Source organism: Rhinopithecus bieti, unplaced genomic scaffold, assembly GCF_001698545.2.
Source record: "Rhinopithecus bieti isolate Rb0 unplaced genomic scaffold, ASM169854v2 scaffold_1918, whole genome shotgun sequence".
In the NCBI taxonomy this organism is placed as follows: domain Eukaryota; kingdom Metazoa; phylum Chordata; class Mammalia; order Primates; family Cercopithecidae; genus Rhinopithecus; species Rhinopithecus bieti.
The window spans coordinates 163,109-164,156 of NW_016803680.1; the positions used below are offsets into that span (position 1 = coordinate 163,109).

Here is a 1,048-nt window from a genome sequence, read left to right on the forward strand (position 1 = left end):
GCCTATGGGGGATACTGGAAACCATTTTTCCTGGCTATTGAGACGTGGCATGTAAGTTGCTTCCAGCAGCCAACTTCTGAAGGCTACTTTCTCAAGCCTGTTAGGGGAGTTGCTTTAGAGGAGAATATTACAGTGCAGGAAGGCTCTGGGGGATAATTTGGTTTTACTGTGAAATGTTTCTTTTCTTTCACCAAAAGATGGCAGCAACCTCCATCCAACTTCTAGGACCCTACCTGCCTGAAAATCGACGTTCTTCCCATCAATTGCTTTCTCAATTCCATACCATCATTCATTCATGTTTTTGTTTCTTTCTGGTTTTGTTTTCCTTCTTGGTAGGAGGGCAAAGATAAAATGTTCCTGATAGAAAAGTTGATCAAGCTGCAGGATATGGAGAAGAAAGCAAACCCCAGCTCACTCGTTCTGGAAAGCAGAGAGGTGGAGGTGAGGTTGGAGGCTGCCTTGGGGACCCCTGGGACACGAACTTGCCTCCATGTAAAAGGTGCATCAGAGAACTACAGACCAAGCTCTTGGGATTACGGAAGGGCCCTTCACTCTTTGTCTAAGTATTTCTGTGGTTTTTACTTAAAAAGTAATATTTATGGCCGGGCGTGGTGGCTCACACCTGTAATCCCAGCACATTGGGAGGCCTAGGCTGGTGGATCATGAGGTCAGGAGTTTGAGACCAGCCTGGCCAATATGGTGAAACCTTGTCTCTACTAAAAATACAAAAATTAGGCCGGGCGCGGTGGCTCAAGCCTGTAATCCCAGCACTTTGGGAGGCCGAGACGGGCGGATCACGAGGTCAGGAGATCAAGACCATCCTGGCTAATACGGTGAAACCCCATCTCTACTAAAAAGTACAAAAAACTAGCCGGGCGAGGTGGTGGGCGCCTGTAGTCCCAGCTACTCGGGAGGCTGAGGCAGGAGAATGGCTTAAACCCGGGAGGCGGAGCCTGCAGTGAGCTGAGAACCGGCCACTGCACTCCAGCCCGGGCGACAGAGGGAGACTCCGTCTCAAAAAAAAAAAAAAAAAAAAAAAAATTGGATG

At 48.5% G+C, this 1,048-nt stretch overlaps 1 protein-coding gene across 1 annotated transcript in view; it reads left to right on the plus strand.

Annotated features, from left to right (window-relative positions):
* TMC5 (transmembrane channel like 5) overlaps positions 1-1,048 on the plus strand; it is a 91,289-nt gene that overhangs the window by 86,551 nt on the left and 3,690 nt on the right. The window contains exon 20 of the mRNA XM_017849597.1: positions 337-441. Coding sequence (XP_017705086.1) covers positions 337-441 — 105 coding nt within the window. The remainder of the gene's footprint in view (positions 1-336; positions 442-1,048) is intronic.